General features: G+C 42.5%; 1 protein-coding gene across 7 annotated transcripts in view; it reads left to right on the forward strand.

Annotated features, from left to right (window-relative positions):
* ZHX3 (zinc fingers and homeoboxes 3) overlaps positions 1-20,971 on the forward strand; it is a 60,619-nt gene that overhangs the window by 30,397 nt on the left and 9,251 nt on the right. For all 7 annotated transcript variants that reach the window (XM_089513976.1, XM_089513982.1, XM_089513978.1 and 4 more), the window contains one exon: positions 16,686-19,618. In XM_089513976.1, the coding sequence (XP_089370102.1) occupies positions 16,831-19,618 (2,788 nt within the window). In that variant the 5' untranslated portion in view covers positions 16,686-16,830. The remainder of the gene's footprint in view (positions 1-16,685; positions 19,619-20,971) is intronic.

Genomic DNA, 20,971 nt, shown 5'->3' on the forward strand with positions numbered 1-20,971 from the left:
ATAATTTCTTCAAAAATTTTTGTTTTCTTAAAACAACCCTAGCATAGTTCAACCCCAGAAAGAAGCCAGAGTTGATGACACTGGAAGCAGATTCCTGTGCCTTACAGCAAGTGCTGTAAGGTTCACAGGTGGTACTTTCTTCTATATTTGCTGCTATCAGGAAAAAGGGGGGGGGGGGGTCTTTATCATTTGTATCCCTCGCCAGTTCCTTTGCAGTCCATGACACACAGTGGAACTTATACCCTTTGTTTGACTTGACCTCTCCAGACCTTTTGTATCTTGGCACTAGAAACGCACTGGATCTTTGGCAGAATGCTGTCAGAAATGGAAGGGGGAATCTTTTGTTTAAAACACTGCCAGCTCCTGCCTCAACATGGAACAGTTTGTTCTGTTAAAAGAATGAGGCAGTTCAATGAGCAGAACACTAAGCTGTAGACTAGCATATTCGTGTGTGTGTGTGGCAACTTTAATTGTACTGTATTCTACCTATTGACACTATCTTGATATGTGTTTCTTGAGGAAAATGGGGGAAGGGAAACAAAATCTATGGGCATGATCCAACAGTGGTGCTCCAATAGGAATCTATTGCACCAGCAAAACCAGATTGGGAGGTGGTATCTCAGTATTCAAAGCTTTTTAACTCAAGATGCTTGAGGCCTATTGACTCAGAGAAAGAATGGAATTCAAGAATGATTAGAAATTATGTTGGAAGAGACCGCAAGGGCCATCCAGTCCAACCCCCTGACATGCAGGAAATCTAAATCAAAGCATCCCTGACAGATGGCCATCCAACCTCTGTTTAAAAACCTCTAAGGAAGGAGATGCTTAATTATAATTCAAAATGAGAATAATTTCAATGGATATGGTGGGTGTCAGGATATGACAATGAATATATCGTTGTCTCTTGACATGAAGAGTTCAAATCTGAATTTTAAAAGCCGTTTTTCAAAAGACTGTTTTAGCTCAAATCACTTATCAGTTCACCAACATGCTTACCTGTAACATTTGTTTACAAAGAAAGTTGCTTAATGGGCATGACTCCATGACTCCTACTTATTTCTTTCCTTGTATCACTCTAATGATGTTATATGGAAGTTATTCCTATGTCCAGCTATTTCAAAGCCAAAAGGAATCTTTTTTTTTTTTTAAAGGAAATGTAATTAGCTTGTGACCAGTGCAGGCTAATAACTTCCCAGTTCTAATACTGAGAAAGACATTCTTACCTCCCTTCTATAACATTCATAATCATTATTTCTTTGCAAACATAGAGGTACTGTGATCTGCTCTGCAATGTATTTGAAATGCAATCTTGAATCTTCTATCTATCCAAAAACTAGCAGGGCAAAAGGTGAAGATGGAACTGAGCTTTTCACTGCAACTTCAATGTTTTTCCTCTTACAAAGGAACAATCCTTCAAATATGGGAGGGAGATAAATTATACCCACTTCAAGGCTGGCATAATTTCCACCTTATACTGGATTTAGGTCTGGATACTGTGAAGGCTATGCACACTTTAGGTGCATCTACCCATCCTGCTGGCATATCTTACAACATGTCTCTCCTTCTCCTCGATGGAAGGTACCATAAAGATTTTCAAGGTGGCTGGGAGGGTAGCTGTGAGTCTTCTTATCTGAGGGCAGACCATTATCTCCAACTATAGAAGGGGAAATCTCTGTTTTTTGAGATATCCCTGCAAAATCATAGGATTGTCTTTCCCAGTCATTAATGGAACATGTTTTCTTCGAGTAGTAGATTCTCTTCAAAAGACAAGGAATTGTGAGGCACCCTACTACTATTACTACTACTACTACTACAACATTTTAAAAGAAAAAGTAATGAACATTCTGACTTAGGCAGGACTTATTCCAGTTGGGACACAAGACCAATATGACCATAAATTTCCTGAGTGATCTACTTCTGTATTTTTAATTCCTCACTGTAATCCTTCCAAAGTGGCTAATGTGTTAAATCAGAATACAGTGGACCCTTGTTATCTGCTGGGGTTTGGTTCCAGGAACACCCGTGAATAACAAAATCTGTGTATGCTTAAGTCCCATTAAATACAATGGCATAGCAAAATGGTGTCCCTTATATAAAATGGGAAAATCAAGGTTTGATACTTGAAATGTATACTTTTTTTTAATATTTTCAAGCCGTGGATGCTTGAATCCATGTATAAAAATTCCGTGGATATGGAGGGACAACTGTACCTTTATGAATTCAAAAACCTGAAGCGGCATTAGGATCCTTCTCCTAGTGCAGGTTTTGACACTTGGTTCTGTGGGGAAGAGTGGAAGGGGGTAGTCCAGCCAAAACAGTCTTTCAAATCATTTATAAATGCCATTAACTGTCTGAGTTCAGTGGACATGCTGGTTGAGGGCAGGAGGATTTTGAGAACTGTATTTGAAAAACATCATGTTTTTAAGCTCTGGTAAAGATGTGGTTATTGGTCCATACAAATCGAATGTAATCAAGAAACCTAGCAAGAGTTTTGCTTCTCTAAGACTGCATTCTAAAAGACAATTTCATTGTAAAATCGACATCAAAAACAAAAGGTGTGCAAGAGTAAATAAAAGTGAGCTGCCCTGGGATAGTTGTATTGTGTGGGCCAACATAGTTGGGCTTTAAACTGCAGAAGAAAATACATATCTGGACTGTTTCATGAAATCGATCCAGACAAAAATGTCTCTGTTCTGCTCAGGTTTGAGAAATGAATGTGATTATTCATTCAACTGGTCCTGTGTGCCCATAAACTGTCCAGGCATTTTGAAAACCAGGCAATGTCTACAAAGCACAATGATGAATATAAGAGAGTCATTGTTGATACTGTTGCAGACTGTTTGGTACTGTCTTACAGGTTGAAATTGCAAAGGCACCAGAGTTTGTATAATACTAAATAAGGTGTAAACAGGTTTTTTCTCCCTCCACCTTTCTTCATTTAGGTGTTTGTTTATATGTTTCATTGGGTGAGCCCCCAGGTTTTAATATGAGTTACTTATCACTTGAAATGCTTGAAGCTGTTTCCAGCTATTTCTATTTCATTTCCTTGATTCTAAAAAGTGGAGCTGGCAGAATGAAGCAGTCACTCGAAATAAGATGACTTCAAGTGTAACAGAATAATAGCAAATAGTTACTTGATTTGTTATTATTGTGTTTTTTTAAAAAAAATTCTAACTAAGTGCTTGTAGGATACTTACTGTTCTGGATTAGAATTCCCAAATTCTAGGAGTTGTCCAGAAATGGTAATCCCCTCCCCCCCAAGCTCTGAGATTTTCTGCTTTAGCCACCAAACAGTTAATTTGACTTGATTTGTTTACTGTATATTGGGGGTGAGCACCTATGGCCTTTTAGATGATGCTGGTGTTGAACTCCTGGAGTTGCAATCAAATGACATCTGGAGGTCCTCACTTGCTAATCCTTTCAGGATGTTGTGACTTGCAGAGGGAGAATGTACCATGTTCTGGTCAACCGCAGCCAGCAAAATGTCTTGGCCTAGCTTAAAAGTAATCCTAATAAGTAAATTAATAAATAATCCTTTCTTAATGCAGGGTCCTGAAGATACATTAGCCTACATCCAATGCAAATGCAATGCAAAAGGCCAATGCAATTTTAGGCTGCTTCAGTAAAAGTATAGTGTCTAGATCAAGAGAAGTAATAGTGCCACTGTATTTTGCTCTGGTCAGGCCCCACCTGGAATATTGTGTCCAGTTCTGGGCACCACAATTCAAAAAGGACATTGAGAAACTGGAGCGTGTCCAGAGGAGGGCGACTAAAATGGTGAAAAGTCTGGAAACCATGTCCTATGAGGAACGACTCAGGGAGCTGGGGATGTTTAGCCTAGAGAAGAGAAGGTTAAGAGGTAATATGATAGCCCTGTTTAAATATGTGAAAGGATGTCATATTGAGGAGGGAGCAAGCTTGTTTTCTGCTGCTCCAGAGAACAGGACCCGGAACAATGGATGCAAGCTACAGGAAAAGAGATTCCACCTCAACATTAGGAAGAACTTCCTGACAGTAAGGGCTGTTTGACAGTGGAACAAACTCCCTCGGAGTGTAGTGGAGTCTCCTTCCTTGGAGGTCTTTAAGCAGAGGCTGGATGGCCATCTGTTGGGGATGCTTTGATTTGGGTTTCCTGCATGGCAGGGGGTTGGACTGGATGGCCCGTGCGGTCTCTTCCAACTCTATGATTCTATGATTCTATGATCCCATCATGCCCAGACTGCATGGGAAGAGGATGGGAGTGGTAGACCAACACATAAGGAAGACACCAAGTTGGATAATATTTATAGAAGGCATGAATGGCGAAACATAGCTTGGAACAGATATGTGGCCCTGCAGGATTGCTTTTGTGCTGCCCAGGGCTCCCTAAATATCTCAAAATGTCCCCTAGGGCCATTGGGGACTATTTGGCTGCATTTCTGACCCTCCCAGGCTGTTTTTCTAAGGGAATAACGTCTTCTAAAGGAAGACTTATGGGTCACTTCCTGTAAGAAAAAAGGTCTCTCCTGGGTGTAAAATTGCCCAGACTGAACCAAAAATATGGTGAACCCACCATACTGCCCAGGAATGTTAGGGAACAGTTGGTGGAAAAAGAAATCAAAAACTTTGGCACGGGGTATGACCCTATAATGCAGCTTCTAAACCCTGGCAGTTGCCACTCCTTTTCTAAGATATCCTGGTAATATTACAGTTGTGACAGAAGTTAAAAATCAGGAGAGGATAGTATTATATGGTAAATACCTGGTATCTTAGGCCTGTTACAGACTGCCAAAATAAAGCTGCTTCGGGTCTCTTTGGAGGTATGCTGTTTAAATGATGCATGGGTCCTAAGAGTCCGGAGGTCGCGCCAAAGCCACACTCCATTCCTAAGCACTGCAGTGCAGCTTTAGTGCAGCTTCCGGATTCTTAGGATGCATGCATCGTTTAAACAGCACACCTCCAAAGAGACCCGAAGCAGCTTTATTTTGGCAGTCTGTAACAGGCCTTAGAGAGTGGAGGCATCATACTTTTTCATACCTACTATTCTACAGCCAGAGTGTGTGTGTGTGTGTGTGTGTGTGTAAAATGACTAACACGACAGCACAATTGAAGAGGCACGACTTACAGTAGAAATAATTGTTGTTCACTTGTCTTCTCTCCCTCAGAGGGTCAAGCTGAGCTTGAATTGAGATTGAGGCCTGGATGTTCTTCTCCCTTGAATTGAGATTGAGGGCTGGATGTTCTTCTCCCTAGTTTGTAGTGAACTGTACCCAGGAAGTATAATTACCGTAGCTCAACAGATTCCAAGTACTAAAGAAATCTCAGGGTTATTTTTTAAAATAACAAAGGATTGGGGGGAGGGATTGACACCATGGAGAAAGACTGATTGTCAACTCCAGTCCATGGACACCTGTCAACTATGGGTGAAAATAAACATCTCTAAAACAAGAGTAGTCCCTCATATCATTTACGTCTTCCATTGATTTGTTAGAAGAAGAGAACACTGACCTGGCCTGCTTTACCGAAACCTGGCTGGGAGAGGACAGCCGCATAATCTGGGCTAAGACCCTCCCTGCCGGGTATGCGGTTCAGTGCTGCAGTGACTAAAGATGGCATCTCTCCTCTGAATGCCTGCCTTGAGTCAGTAATGGGCTGGATGAGGAAAAACAAACTCAAGCTGAATCCAGAGAAAATGGAGGTGCTCGTGATAGGTGCCCCTGGTCCGAGGAAGATTTCCCAACCCATCCTTGATGAGGTCACATTTCCCCTGAAGAATGAAGTTCGCAATTTGGGAGTACTCCTGGACTCGTGTCTACAGTTGACATCTCAGGTGGAGGCGATAGCCAGGAGTGCATGGTGTCAACTTCAGCTGATAAGCCAACTGCAACCCTACCTGGCTCAGGGGGACCTTGAAACAGTAGTACAGGCACTGGTAAACCTCCCGTTCAGATTTCTGTAATGCGCTCTACATGGGGCTACCTTTGTATCAAGTTCAGAAGCCCCAACTGATTCAGAATGCTGCACCCAGATTGATCACCAGGACACTGAGATGAGAACATATTACACTGGTATTGAAATTTCTACATTGGCTGCCGATTACAAAGTGTCGGTTATTACCTATAAAGCCCTACATGGCCTGGGCCCAAGTTACTTAAGGGAACGCCTCTCCCTACATAATCTGCCCCGCACTCTCATAACATTTGGCACAAAAATATTAGAACACCCCAAAACCAGGTTGAAAACCACCTCTTGTAAAATGTTTTCTGTGATGACACATAGACTTTGGAACAACCTATCGGAAGAGATCCGTCTTATACCTTCTTTGGAAGCCTTCAAGAGGGCATTGAAGACGAATCTCTTCTGGCGGGCCTAGCCAATGGATCTCCTCTAATCTGATTTTGAACATCTGAATACAATGACTCAATTCTTACGACTGTGAGCAATACTGTAACAGCTCTTCCCTTTTTATTTCTGATCGAAGTACAGCGCGCTCGCGTCATACGCGGGTGCGCCTTACGCGGCTTGAGCATACGCGGGGCGGAAGGGGCGGCGTGTCCCATTCAATTGAATGGGCGCATGCGCCCGTTGCGCCCCATGTGCCGCCGTGCACGAGCCCCATTGTTTACAATGGGGCTTGAGCATAGGCGGAATTCGTCTTACGTGGAGGGATCCGGAACGGATCCCCACGTAAGGCGAGGGCCAACTGTATTTTGTATTATCTATGTATTTTCTGATGTTTTTACTGCTGTAATCCCGTTTTGATCCGAAAAGAGAAGCGGGAGATATACATTTATTTATTTATTTATTTATTTGTTAACATGCTGATGTTAACATGCTGGTGTGGTGGGATATTCTAAATTGTTGCTGATCTTTGAAAGCAGTCTGGGTAAATTCTGTCTGAAATCCAGTTCAGATTCAGTGCTGAAGTTCCTTTAACACAGAGATGGTCCATCTTGGGTTCCTTTCACTAAGCACAGGTATAACCCAGATACCCTTTTAACTGTCATGGCTGCATTGTATGGAATCCTGGGATCTGTAGTGTTGTTAGGTTCTTAGAATTCTTCACCAAATAACTCTAGTGCCTCACCAGACTACAAATCCCAGCATTCTGTAGGATGGAGCCATGGTAATGGTTTCAAAGTGCTAGAATTGTTAATGTGAAAGAGGCTTTAATTTATAAACAAGACCAGGTGCCTTGCTTGAAGCGATTGCTTATATCATGTGTATCAAGAAGAGCAAAAGCAGAGTAGATCTTTTGTCAAAATATAAGACTGGACTCTTCATATTTTTAAAAAGTCATGCAGTCTACACTGCACATTACAGTGCTGAGACTAAATAATTCTGTTTGATCTGTCATTTAATTTGCTCATTTTTGTATCCCAGTTCTCTTTTCTTTTGGGGTTTTTCAAATCAGAGCCTTTGGCTCCCTGATAGCTGAAGAAAAAAATGAGTAAGAAAACATCTCTGTGCATATTTGTGTTTGTTTATACAGTGTAGGCCTTAGGTTTTCCTCCATCTTGCCACATCCACCCCATTTTGGTCTAGAATACCATTAACACATCATTCCTTCGCCATCTGATCACTGAGGCAACATGTTCATTCTGTAGATGAGATGACAATTATGCTGGCTGATGGGATAACCATAAGGGCTTGGCGAGCGTTGATTGCCAGTGCAAAGCAAATGTTAATGAGCTGCTTGCAGGAAGTAGAATTGGAAGCTGGGTGTGAATGTGTAAGGCATCAGTCACAGATGTATTTGTATGTCTTGTGCATGGATATTATGTTTTTATCTACTTTTGAGTTGTGTGCTTTCAAGTCATTTCCTACCTATGTTGATGGACCCTAAGTGAAACTTATCACAGGGTTTGTTTTTGGCATGATTTGTTCAGAGGGATTGCCATGGCCTTCCACTGAGCCTTAGAAAATACAGTAGGCCTTTGCTATCCACTAGGACAGGGGTAGGCAACCTTTTTGAGCCGAGGGCCGGGTTGCTGTCCCTGAGACAACTGGGGGGCCGAAAGGGGGGTGGAGCTTTCACCCTCCGGGGGCGGGACCACATGCTGGGGGCGGAGCTTCCACCCTCCGGGGCGGGACTGTGTGCCAGGGGTGGAGCTTCCACCCTCTGGGGGCAGGGCTTTCTCTGCTCCCTTTCCCAACCTCCCGCTGTCTGAGAGACAGCTAGAAGAGGGGGATTGGGAGAGGGGGTGACAGGCGCGCGCCTGCTCCTCCTGCCCTTCCGTGGCCCCCAGCTGCCTCTCAGAGAAGCAATAAGGGCCCATGAGAGGCAGGAGCAACAGGCGCGCGGCCCCAGCTCCTGTCCTCGGGGCTTTGCCAGGCCTGAGGTGTCCTCCGAAAGACACCTCAGGGCTGCCAAAGCCCCGCGGGGAGGAGGAGGCGTGTGCCTGCCCTCTCCTCCTTCGCCCCTTCTTTCAGCCGAAAGGGCTCCAAGGGGCCCTTTCAGCCGAAGGGGAAGGCCGAAACCACTCTCACTGTTAAAGCAGACCTTTTAGCATTGAAAGCACTGAAAATACACAGAAATGCACTTTGGAAAGTCACACTGTCTCACCTTCAGAAAGACTGCATGTCCCACAAGCTGACATATCACCAGCACTACCACTCTCCTTGTAAAAGCACACCTTTCAGCATTGAAAGCACTGAAAATACACAGAAATGCACTTTGGAAAGTCACACTGTCTCACCTTCAGAAAGACTGCATGTCCCACAAGCTGACATATCACCATCACTACCACTCTCCTTGTAAAAGCACACCTTTCAGCATTGAAAGCACTGAAAATACATAGAAATGCACTTTGGAAAGTCACACTGTCTCACCTTCAGAAAGACTGCATGTCTTCATCTTCCTCCTCCCTCCTCCTCCTGCTCCTTCCTTCCTTCCTCCTTCTTCCTCCTCTTCTTCATCCTCCCTCCCTCCCTCCTCCTCTTGCTCCTTCTCTCCTTCCTTCCTCCTTCTTCCTCCTCTTCTTCATCCTCCCTCCCTCCCTCCTCCTCCTGCTCCTTCCTTTCTTCCTCCTCTTCTTCATCCTCCCTCCCTCCCTCCCTCCCTCCCTCCCTCCTCCTCTTGCTCCTTCTCTCCTTCCTTCCTCCTCCTTCCTCCTCTTCTTCATCCTCCCTCCCTCCCTCCTCCTCTTGCTCCTTCCTTCCTTCCTCCTTCTTCCTCCTCTCTTCATCCTCCCTCCCTCCTCCTCTTGCTCCTTCCCTCCTTCCTTCCTCCTTCTTCCTCCTCTTCTTCATCCTCCCTCCCTCCCTCCTACTCCTGCTCCTTCCTTCCTTCCTCCTTCTTCCTCCTCTTCTTCATCCTCCCTCCCTCCCTCCTCCTCTTGCTCCTTTCTTCCTTCCTCCTTCTTCCTCCTCTTCTTCATCCTTCCTCTTCCCTTCCTCCCTCCTCCTCCTCCATTCCTTCTTCCCCAGCGCTTGCCCCCGCCCCCTGGGAGGCCAGAGGCCATCCCAGGGGGCGGGGAAACGGAGCGCTCCGGCGGCCCCAGCGCTTGCCCCCGCCCCCTGGGAGGCCAGAGGCCATCCCAGGGGGCGGGGGGAAGGAGCGCTCCCGCGGCCCCAGCGCTTGCCCCCGCCCCCTGGGAGGCCAGAGGCCATCCCAGGGGGCGGGGAAACGGAGCGCTCTGGCGGCGGCAATCGGCGGCAGGGTCGGCCAGGGGCCGGTCCTACAGTGCTCGCGGGCCGCATCCGGCCCGCGGGCCGTAGGTTGCCGACCCATGCACTAGGATATAATTCCAGGACCCCCAGTGGATACCAAAATCCATGAATGCTAAAGTTCCATTAAACATAATGGCGTAGTAAATTGGTGTCCCTTATATAAAGCAAAATCAAGATTTGCATTTTGGAATTTATAACTTTTTGGAATATTTCCAAACTGTGGATAGTTAAATCCATGGATAAAAAATAAGTTGATATGGGGAGCCAACTGTATGACTTCCCCAAGGATATCCACTGGGTTCCCATGGCCAAGTGACAATTTGAACCTTGGTTTTCAGATTCATTGTCCAATGCTCAAACCACTAAACCATGGTGGCCAATCTGGTGAGCTGAATACATCAAATTGAGTAAGTAACTTTAATTTTCTATGGGAAAGACTTGAGAAGCATCTTTAATCAAAGCATAATCATTGCAATGAAAGTAGTGAATAAGAACTTCAGGACATATTTAATTGATCTTTCCCTTACATTTTTTAAGCATTATTATTATTATTATTATTATTATTAAACTTTATTTCTATAGTGCTGTAGATTTTCTTTTATGGTTATTTATGAGTGTCAGTTTGGTCTGTTAGTGGCTTTTGACAAATCCAATATTGAATCTTGGATTTTACAGCTCATTGCTGCTGTTGATGCAGAATGGCATAATGCAATGCTGCATTAAAATACTGTGTGATGTGGGATAAACATCGTTGGTACTTTTTGGATACATCTACAAAAAGGATATACTCTATAGTTACGATTAACGTCTGTGGGCTTGTAGTAAATACTTTCAAAATGGCACTTAAAAACATATGGATGAGGATGATCTGAAGACCATATGTTTCTCCAGATATGTGCTTATCCATTAGAGCAACAATTTTCATAATCTGAAACTCATAGACAAACTCATTACATGGTAAATGTGTTTCTGTATCACTTCAGTACACAGATGGGAAAGAATCAAAAGACTGAATGTTTCTTTCATATCAAAGTTCCAAACACAGGGCACATACAAACAAAATATGATGTAAAGGAGAGCTGTAGTCTAGCCTATTTCCTAATTTGCTAGAGTTCTATGTGGCATTTCTCCATCTTGTAGAGGAGGGCTTTCAGTCGTGCATTTTTATGATGGCATCTCAGCATTGGAAGTCCCTCTCTAGCCTGCTCCGATCACATAGGCAACATGCTTAGATTCAGCCTATTTTCCTAGAATTTTCAGGGGAAAGCTTGGCTTATATGTTGTCTCATGGTTCAGTGGTTTTAGTTTGAGCTGCTGGCTTTGTTTGGTTTTTTTTAACTGTTGTTGCTGTGTGCCTTGAAGTTGTTTCTAACTTATGATTACTCTAAGGTGAACCTATCAAGGTTCTTAGTAAGATTTGTTTAGAGCTGGTTTGCCATTGCCATTCTCTGAGGCTGAGAGATTGTGATTTGTCCAAGGTCACCTAGGCGGGTTATAGACTGCCAAAAAATACGTATTGAATACGTATTAGGGTTAGGAAGGGGCGGTGCTTCCGCACCCCCTAACCCTAATACGTATTCAATACGTACAGTATGGCGGCGGCCGTTCCACACGGCCGCTGCCATATTGACGTAATGGACGCTCTGCATCCACACGTGGCGCACTGGAAGTGACGCCGCGAGTGCGCCCTTTGGCACTTGAGGCGCCTCTTCTGGGGCCCGAGAAGGAGCGCGATTTCCGCGCTCCTTCCTCTGAGCGTCTGGGACCCCTGCGGTGTGGCAGCTGCGGCTCCCGGACGCTGCAAGCGGTGGCAGCGGGACAGCACTGCTTCTCGGCAGTATGTAACCTGCCCTAGTGGGTTTCCATAGCTGATTTGGGATTTGAACCCTGGTCTCCAGGGTCCTAATCAGCATTCAAACCACTACACCACATTGGTTCTCTAAAAAATTTTTATCACTGTTTTAGTTTGTGAATTGTTTTGGTTTATGTGTTTGTTTTTTATATGATCATAACTTGTCTTGTGAATTTTCATAACAGGGAGTAAATATCTACCCCTGGCTACATTATGATTAATTAGTAAGTGGCTAGTGCCAACTGGAAAATTTGCATTCCTCCCACTCTTAATTGGATGTTATTTGCAAGTTGTCCTCTGTCATAGTTTGTTACATGTTTTAAGGTGGAGAGGAATTACTCATACAAGACATCTGCTCCATTTTGTGTGTGTGTTCCACTAAAAGTAATCATAACTTTAATACAGAATGGGTGGGTTCCTTATTACTCTAGCATTGTGATAGGACAGTGGTGATTCACACACATCTAGCTTACTTCTAGGGAGGGCTGCCAGGTGTACAGTCTGTGAATGGGAGCCTGCCAGTTCACCAGCCAGTCATATTGAAGATTGCACTAAATTTGCCCTTCCTGATATTATATGTTGATATACCGTACATTTGGTAGTCTTCACAAAACATAATGTGTGGGTGTCTTACCTGCTTGCTGCAAGGGCTGTATATGGATGCTAATCGTACTACACACCCATAGCTTCTGAGGTCGTTGAACACAAATGGAACATCTACAATGTGGATTCTACATTTAGTGGTTTGGGGAGTTGAGTGTTCCATCTTAGAACACCTGTCCCTTAACTGTTCTTCAGCTTTCCTCAAACTGAAGGAAAATAAGTAACAAAAACTAGTTATGGGAATTTGATTTAGTGAGGAAGAAGTAGCTGTGTCCTTCAACATAAATTGCCAGCTTTGAAAAATAATGATGACATTAATTTCCTAATCTATTGGGAAATTGCATCCAGGCGCAGAAATACTGTACATACATCTGTTGCTATACTCTTGTAACAGGATATAAACAAGCTTTATATACAAGTATGCATCCTCATACTCAGGAAGAAGTATGAAGTGGGAGTTATTCTTTGAATAATGCATGCTTACTGTTTGTTTGCTTTGTCTGCGGGGGGAAAAGATTAATAATACTTTGTAAATATGTGATTCTGTGGACATCATTTCCTTCCACAATTTTTATTGGGCATAGATAACCAGCCATTTCTTGTGTGATAGCCAACCCTTCCTAACATCATTTGACACATGAAGATAGGTATGGGGAAGGCAATATTGGTTGGTCTCTCATGTGGGATCCCATTTGAAGAAGTCCAAAAGCTGTGCAAGTCTCTTTTCTCGTTTCTGACTTCCCCCAAACTAGTTAACAGGTAAATGAGGAGAGTCCTAACCTTCCCATTTCTGTGTGCCAAGTGGGTCAGGACATAAGAGTGAGGTCACTTTCTAGCCTTACCCTTGGTTTGTAGGAGAAGGAGAAAAACATTTCTGCTTCTGCCTTAATTCAAAGCCTGGAGCAAAGAAAGAGATCTGAATCCCATTCATTAATTCCATTCTCATTTCCAACATAAAAAGAGAGGCCCTATCCCTCACTAAGTTTTAAAAATACACAGAGGACACAGGGTGTCCTATCTGAATAGTTTGTGTGTGTGTGTTGCATATGCTTAAGCTTCCCCCCCCCCTCTAAATTACCACTAAAAACAAAAATATCAAATAGCTAACAATACCTGAACCTAAATGTTGAATCAACAGAAAATGGCCATTGTGTTTTTTAAATGAGCAAATTCATTATTGGAAGAATCATTTAGATGTATGCGCTAGGGATGCAGGAGAGGTGGGGAAATAAAGCTACTTGACCTCAATTACTTATAGTGAAATCTTCAAATTATGGTTGGCATTCTGGTAATGATTTACAGTAGTTTTAAGTCAGACTATGCCAACTCATTTCATTATTTGGCTGTTCTGGAGGTCAGAATTTTGTTCCAACCATGCAACAAACATCCCTTGTAAGACAAGCAGCTTCTGCCAAAACGTACCTTGTAAGACAAGCAGCTTCCCCCACCCAACACAATCTTTTCCATGTTGTTGGAGAGCAGGGAGATCATTGGGAAGGAGTCCAGCTATTTTCTTGTTGCTGGATGTGCTGCAAGAGAGGTTTCTCATCTGCAGAGACTTCCTGAGCACCCCCACCCCACCCCAAGATATCTCTGGATGCCTGTCACAGCATGTCCAGATACCAAAAAATAGCTGGACATGGTCTCCACTGAACTGATCTCCAACATCAAAAAAAAATGGTTGTGGGGAGAGTCATGCTGCTTACAAGGAGTTTGGTGAGCATTGGGAAGACTTAGCTAGAATGATGTAGCTACGTAATGAACATACATCTCCCAGTGCAGGATCTCGACCTACTTTTTAGATCAAAAGTGAATTTATTTTTGACACCCTGCAGAGCAGTGTGGCTTTCTTCCTAAAGAATGTGGGATTTGTAAGTCAGTAGAATATGAAATGGTGCAGGTGGGAAGGGGGGAAGTTTTATATACCTGTGTTTTTATTCTTTGTATGATCAGTTATGCCCCCACATTACTGAAGTGTTAAAGATGTGTTGGCTCTTAGGATTCAGAGTGGGCCAGCTAGGAAAAGCAACTTTGGGTACTAGTAGAATACATGCTTTGCATGCAAATAGTCCCAAGTTCAGTTCCTAGATTCCTCTGTTGAAATACTCCCAATGATGGGGCAGAGGTAGAGAGACTTTCTACTTGAGTCCATAGAGAACTGTTCACAGGTAAAGCAGGCATTACTCTGCCACATTGTAAAGTAATAGAAAAGAGTTGAATAGAAGATGGAATCATAGTTAGACTCAGTCAACGACAGCTTCATGCACATAGAAATTAGAATTGCGTTTTAGACATTCTCCTAACTGTGTGCCGAGAGACAAGTGGTATTGCTCTCAGGCTTGGTTGTCTTGCAACCATGCTACCACACAAGCTCTGTCAGCCTGGTAATAAAAAACATCCTGTTGAGATTGGTCTGTTCAGAGTACACAACTCAAGTTGCAGATGTAAGTCTGTGCCAGGCTTCTGCGTGTGCTTATGTAACTGTTCCGGGGGGAAAGAAATGTACAAACAGTCCCTTCGATTACATTTTGTCTGGTGTGTTGTGACTGTGCTTAAATTCAAGTTAACTTTATGTGAGCAGGCCAAACAAATATTAACATTTTCTGGAAATAAGGTCAGCTCATTACAGAATTCTGTTTCTTCTTTTAGTAGCTTAGCCATATCAAAACTTGAGTTTTCCCTGCAATTGCTAGTTCTGTAAACAACATGGTCATGATTACTTTTAATGGTAGAGATCAGGCTCTCATGGAAGTGCTAATGAGCTTAAGAAATGTTCAGTCAAGCCATAACTGTGATTTAGCAAATGCATGGTTAAGTCCTTAATGTTCTTTGAACTCTGTATTCACTGCACACTTTTAAATACCTTGCCATGAGGGAGATGCCTTTCAAGCACCTTGCTGAGGGAGAGGAATGTCATTGAAATATGGAAGACATTTAATTAGAAGAATCTCAAAGAGGCAGGACAAAATTACAATAATCTTTGAAATCTTGTTGACTTTTATAAATCAGAATAGGACCATCTTCTGCAATTTTTGCTTTTCACATGTATTGGGCTATAAGCTATCCTCATCAGGGATAATCAAATTTCTACTTCAAAATTATCTGGAAGTTCACTGCTTCTTTACCTCAGTATTTCATAGATATATGTATATTAGCTTTTTTAATGCCTTGCTGAGTGACACAAAAAGATCAGCAGAACAAATGCTCCCACCCCTTTAATGTGTGTATGCACTCTATGTCCTCTACAAAACCTGATGCATGTCTCACTTCTGGCCCACCAGTTTCTGCAGTTATTTTTGGCTGTGAATTACTAGGCCCTGTCTTTAATGTATACTGGCGGAACTATGAGTCTTCAGGTGGTTTTAGACATATCCTTTTGTGTAGTTTCCATAATTTTATGGGTTGGATCAGGGTTCACTTGTAAGCTTCATCTGTACTTCATATGATTCAATGTTTTTAGTTGTTGCTTACATTGAGATGTACATTAATGGTAGATTTAATGGTAGATTTGAATAGAAAAGGTGAATACAAGAAACATAGACCTTCCTATGAGAGTAAAGGTTTCCAGATGGATAATATCATCTCTATGGTATCAAGTTGTTGTTTCAGTCAGAAATTATGATATATTCTAACTACAGACCGTGCCCTAAACTTTTGTTGTGGGTTTACAAATTGTGTTATATTAAAAGAAAATTATAGATCTAATTATTAGAACTGGGAAAATCAAAATTATAATACCCCATAAGTATTCAGCTGTCCACTTTAAAATTTTTCCATAATGTAGATTGACTTTGTTCCAAAGTGTCAGGTGTGCCATGATGTATGACGACTCACATATTGGTCACCTGTTTTTTGTTTAGTATTGATGGAAGGTATGGCAAGCTAATATCAGTTTTCCTACAGCTATCATAAGATAAAAGTATAATATTACAGAGGTAAGCAGAAAGCATGTTGCTGGATAACTTAAGCAGAAAAACAAGCCTTTCTGACTCCCAGTTGTCTAACAGTATGAACAATAACTGTCTACCCTCATTTTCTTTCTACACTGTTACTATCTCTGTTCTGTAGTGAATCAGATGCAGACTTGTGCATGTATATACAGGTCATCCCAGCACATGGTTCATGGAATGTTAATAGGTTTTGGTTCCACCTGTTGAATCACTATTTTGTATCTGACCCTGCTGCTCTCTCTTTCATTTAGCTCTAGCTCTTCCCCCTTCCCAGTCTTGCACTTGGCTCTAGTTGGATTCTAGTAAAAAAAAATCATAATCATTTATTAGTTATGATAATTTATTAGTTGGTTATTAGTCTCCAAGTGAGTTTCATGGCTTGGTGGTGACTAGAGCTTGAATCTCCAGGTTCTAGTCACCACTGACTCATTCCATGTACATGCTTGGTGACTAATAAGTGAATCTCCCAGGTTAGAGATGAACACTCTAAGCACTAGACAACACAGATTCTCACAGTGAAGGCTACCCTCACTTGTAAGTTATAACTGAACAATAAAGAGCAGGTGTCTATGCTTCTGTAAATGCATCACATAATATTTTGCTAATATGCTGTCATTTTGTTTCCTCAGATTCAATGACAAACTCACGTGGCTGTCCTAGCTCTTGACACACATTTTTCTGAACACCATGGATTTGATGGCATTTAGCCTGCAAAGCATTCTTAAAAAGTAAGATTTGGCTCATAAGCCTAGATCATCTTACGTCGTCACAATAATGGCTAGCAAAAGGAAATCCACAACGCCTTGTATGATACCATCAAAAACGTTGGCATTGCAGGAATCACAATCAACAGCTGTCAAAGCTGGTCATGAAGGAACCCAACAGTCTGCCACTATTGCCAGTCTACCTATTAGTGACCCTGTTGTTAATAGTAATCATAACAGTGGGACGTTGTCTAATGGACATAATGGTATCCTAGAGGGCGATTCTTACAGATGTATGCATTGCAATTTTGGTTCTCAAGATGTCAACCAGTTCCTTGCTCACCTTGATTCTGCACACATAGACTTTGGTAAAGATCCTTCCTTTGTGTGCATGCAGTGTAGTTTCCTGGTGAAGAGCCACAAAGAGCTTTCTTGCCACAATACAGATCACCATGCTGGAGAAGCCAGCTTAATCTGGAATATTGTAAAGCAAGGCAATCAGACAGTTGTAGAGCAAACCATTGGAGTTCCCACCATCACCAGCACTAGTCAAGACTCTCTAGTGGATCTTCCTGAGGATGGTCAAGACAGTCAAGCTGAAATTATTATTACCAAAACACCCATTATGAAGATAATGAAAACAAAACCAGAAGTTAAAAAAATCCATATGCTGAAAGAGAATCTTTCTAGTAAACCAGCCAAGGATCTGGAGACAAAAAGTGGCGAACAGCCATACAGCAATGGATCTGTGCCTGTCAGCCAGTCTACAAGTTCAGTCAAATCAACACATGCTGTCAATGGTTCAGTAATGGGAAATGTGCCTGTTTTGCAATCAGGCATCACACAACTTGTGCAACTGCAGCAGCAGCCACCAGTTCACCAGCAGCTCCCTACATCAAAATCCCTTCCCAAAGTAATGATTCCTCTGAGTAGTATCCCAACATACAATGCAGCAATGGATTCTAACAGTTTTCTGAAAAACTCTTTCCATAAATTTCCTTATCCTACTAAAGCTGAGCTTTGCTATTTGACTGTTGTGACTAAGTATCCAGAAGAACAGTTGAAGATTTGGTTTACAGCTCATAGATTAAAACAGGGTATCAGTTGGTCACCTGAAGAAATAGAAGATGCACGGAAAAAAATGTTTAATACTGTGATTCAATCTGTGCCTCAGTCCACCATTACAGTGTTGAATACACCTCTAGTTGCAAGTCCTGGTAGTGTTCAGCATCTCATTCAAGCCAGTTTGCCTGGCCATTCAGTTGGAAAACCTGAAGGAGAAAGTAATGTGTTTGTCACCCAACCAGTAATAACAAATGGATTTCAAGGAACAACCTCATCTCATGCAATAGCAGCAACATCCATTCCAAAGACACAGATAGCTAAGCTACCAGCTGCCGTGTCAGCTTCTAGTACTGCATCAGCTGTGAAAGTAGTCAGTGCTGTTCAGTCACAGCTCACTTCTTGCCCCAGCATATCTTCACAGGCATTCTTAGATCCAAATATATACAAAAATAAGAAGTCTTATGAACAGCTATCTGCACTAAAAAACAGTTTCTGTAGAAACCAGTTTCCTGGCCATGCTGAAGTTGAGAGGCTGACAAAAATCACGGGTCTTAGTACAAGGGATGTCCGGAAATGGTTTAGCGATAGGAGATACCATTGTAGAAACATAAGAGGCAGCAAAGTTATGCATGCTGGAGAAAATACAATAATAATAGATTCAGTACCTGAAATTACCTTTACGTCTTCTCCCAAAACAACCACAGAGCTACAATCCATGTCACCAGCAACACCAGTTGTTCATCCTCCAACCCGTCGACAGTCCTGGCATCAAACCCCTGATTTCTCCACTACAAAGTATAAGGAAAGAGCTCCTGAACAGCTCAGAGCATTAGAGAGTAGCTTTGCACAGAATCCATTTCCTCTTGAGGAGGAAGTAGACCGTTTGAGGACTGAGACAAAAATGACAAGGAGAGAAATTGACAGCTGGTTCTCAGAGCGAAGAAAAAGACAAGTGATCAAAGAAACTGAGCAGGGAGTAGATAATGATGGCGAAGAAGACTCTGTGGAAGAGGAAGACTCATCGGATGACTTGAGGGCTTCAAGCGAAAATGGCTCTTTGGATGCAGCCAGCAGTTCTCAAGTGTCAGGTGAACGCAAAGTGAGCCCTATAAAAATTAACCTTAAGAACTTCAAGGTGACTGAATCAAATGGCAAAAGTGAGCTGCCATGTTTAAATACAGATGTTCAAAGAGAGAGCTCTCCTAGTAGGCTACCTGCGCCCCCAAAACCCAAGCTTAGTTTTAAAAAGACTGCTCAGCAGAGGCATTTGCTAAAACAGCTCTTTGTGCAGACCCAAAGGCCTACTAATGAACAATATGACCAAATATGTTCCGAGTCAGGTCTTCCCAGAGCTGAAGTGATTCGCTGGTTTGGGGATAGTCGCTATGGTTTAAAAAATGGAAATTTGAGGTGGTTTGAGAACTACAAGCATGGTATTTTCCCAAAAGGCCTAACAACCTCCAGTACTAGTAGGGAGATCCTGAAGGATTATTTCCAAAAGAATAAGGTGCTTTATGAAGATGATATCGCTAGTCTGTGTGAGAGGACTCAGATGACCAGTAGTCAGGTCAAGCTGTGGTTTGCTGAAAGGCTCGATGAAGAAAACAGAGTAATTTCAGACACAGGCAGTGAAGATCAGTCCTCAAGCATTGGTGAGCCAACCAGCAGTCAAAAAGGGACATTTGACGCACTTTCTGAAGTTTCTGAGAACAGTGAATCCTGGGAGCCTGGAGGTCAAGAAGGCAGCTCAGAGTTTGGTGATACAGATTGTCATCCACCAGCAGTTCATTTTGGTAAGTATTTTTATACCTTCTACAACTGGATCAGCTGACCTTGCTGGATAAAGTGAATGCTGTTCTTTTTGAAGGGAGGAGGAATCACCAGCCCAAATCAGGCAGAGGTGCCTACTACAAAACAGAGTCCTAGTGCTAGGCATATCCTGAATCCAACTGCTTTGTTAGTTTTTCCTCTTCATGGTTCATCAAAGTTTATTCTTACACAGTAGTCCCTCCCGATTCACATGGATCTGTTCTGGACCCGCACCCCCCCACCCCCTGCAGATTCAGAAAAATACCAATATTGGAGTCACCATTGTTTTCAGTAGTGGCGTGCTCCTGGACACATGCACCATTTTGTCTTTCCCTGCTTGCCATCCGCGAATGGGCGAGACTATGGACTCCCAAGTTCATGAATTGGGAGGGACGACTGTATAGACCTTTGGAGGTTACTGGAATAACAGGGTTCCCCCCACCCCCGGATACTATATAATGACTTAACATTATTGTGCTATAATAAATAAGAGGATTTATTTGGGGGGGGGGGGGGGTGGCAAGAAAACAAAAACACAGTTAAGTCAATAATTCTGTTGAAAGGCTGTTTTATCCTAAATGCATTGTTTACATGCCAGACAGTGTGTACCGTTTTACAAAGCCAAATGCAAAAGTGCAAATAAAAAAATGTTGAGCTGCAGGAGAGGAGGAGGAAGCCAGAATAAAAATGAAGAAATATGAACAGATGCAGTTATGTATGTCTAGGTTTCATTTTGAGTGTGACTAAATACTAAGGGGATTGAACTGAAAATGTTTCCGTTAAGTGAGTGTTGAGGAGAAATTTGAAGGAAATTAGATAGATGCCATGACATAAGTACTGGAGAAGAGAGGTTAAAGCATAATGACCAAAGGTAAGAGGAATTAAGAGCTAAGACCAGTGTTATAAAATGAAATACTGTATATACTCATGTATAAGTCTAGAAATTAAACAGAGAGACTATGAACATCTAGATGGCAATTCCATAATCACAAAAAGTCAACACGGGTTTCAGAGAAACAAGTCATGCCAGACAAATCTGATCTCTTTCTTTGATAAAATTACCAGCTCGGTAGATGAAGGGAATGCTGTGGATATAATATATCTTGATTTCAGTAAGGCCTTTGACAAAGTTCCCCATGACATTCTTGAAAACAAGCTTGTAGAATGTGGGCTAGACAAGGTAACAGTTACATGGATTTGTAATTGGTTGACTGGCCAAACCTAAAGGGTGCTCAACAATGGCACCTTTTCATCCTGGAGAGAAGTGACCAGTGGGGTCCCACAGGGCTCTGTCCTGGAGCCAGTGCTAGTCAACATCTTCATCAATGACTTGGATG

Source organism: Sceloporus occidentalis, unplaced genomic scaffold (assembly GCF_023333645.1).
Source record: "Sceloporus occidentalis isolate IW3139 unplaced genomic scaffold, rSceOcc1.0.p SCAF_3, whole genome shotgun sequence".
Classification (NCBI taxonomy): domain Eukaryota; kingdom Metazoa; phylum Chordata; class Lepidosauria; order Squamata; family Phrynosomatidae; genus Sceloporus; species Sceloporus occidentalis.